Source organism: the organism of the source record quoted next (genome assembly GCF_019968985.1).
Source record: "MAG: Porospora cf. gigantea B chromosome Unknown PgB_NODE_3177_length_2806_cov_2012.39_1-1000, whole genome shotgun sequence".
NCBI lineage: Eukaryota > Apicomplexa > Conoidasida > Eugregarinorida > Porosporidae > Porospora > Porospora cf. gigantea B.
This window is the reverse complement of record NW_027178924.1, coordinates 1-1,000: the sequence shown is the minus strand read 5'-3', so window position 1 is coordinate 1,000 and position 1,000 is coordinate 1. Positions and strand designations below refer to the sequence as shown.

At 48.8% G+C, this 1,000-nt stretch overlaps 1 protein-coding gene across 1 annotated transcript; it reads left to right on the top strand.

The window, feature by feature from the left end:
- Window positions 1-29: 29 nt before the first annotated feature.
- Window positions 30-602, top strand: KVP17_003024 (uncharacterized protein; the record flags this gene model as incomplete). The annotated part of the gene is made up of 1 exon (XM_068519858.1): window positions 30-602. The coding sequence occupies one exon, from the start codon at window positions 30-32 to the stop codon at window positions 600-602; it is 573 nt and encodes a 190-aa protein (XP_068375445.1).
- Between the last annotated feature and the right edge of the window lie 398 nt (window positions 603-1,000).

Genomic DNA, 1,000 nt, shown 5'->3' with positions numbered 1-1,000 from the left:
CCAGCTTCGCCACGGTAGGACAGAACCGAATGTGGTTGCGCCAACAGCTCACAGTACTGCTCAGTAGGGTAGAAGATATGGCTGAACAAGTTTGGGTAGTCATGAACAACTGCAGATCAACTGCAGAGCGTGAATCCACACGACAGGTAATCGAACGCATTCTTTTGAAGCGCACCCAATGGATCGAACACGTCCACAACATACTCGAACGTCGGAACAATCTGTCGCAAAGGAGATGCACACAACCCATCAACTTCCAGGCCTACAACTACCAAGTCGTCAACGACGTACCATCGCCACCACCTGGACAGACGGGTGTCTACATGCTCAAGACATCAGGAAACCAATTGTACGTCGGCTACAGCCCGAACGACGTCGCTAAGAGGATTCGTCAACAAAAACAAGGCCTTGGCGCAATCACGCTCCAAATAAGCAGAGCGATTCGGACTGTCGCTGTTGTTACGAATCTCTCTGTCCAGGAAGCACGCATTCTTGAAGATTGGTGTCGATACCACATTTGCCAAAAACGTATCGGACCTGAAAGACGATGTCTGAAGATGCGAGAAGCTGTTAACCTCCTAGCCGACCACATCCAAGATTAGAACTACACGTTCGTTCATGTATAACTCGTCGCTTGGCAACGCGCTTGGCAACCTACATGAACTTTAATAGAAGTGACATAGTCACAATACACAGCAGGCAACTTAAATGACTAAATAAAAGGAGTGGGGAGGGAACAGAAACACAACGTCTTCGTGCCGTAATCAAAATGGTATATCTCTGACAGAATCAAGACGACACACTCTGACGTGTAATTAAAAAATACTGGCGGGACCCTCCCTACCATTACGAAGAACACGTACGCCACACTGACGATTTTTTACAAACGCTTACGCTCAACGCCTGGCGCCACGTTCAGGTCGTGGTCCGAAAGGGCATGGGTTCGAATCCCACATCTGTCATTTTCAACAAACTGGGCCCCTCTTCCCCTTAGGCGACC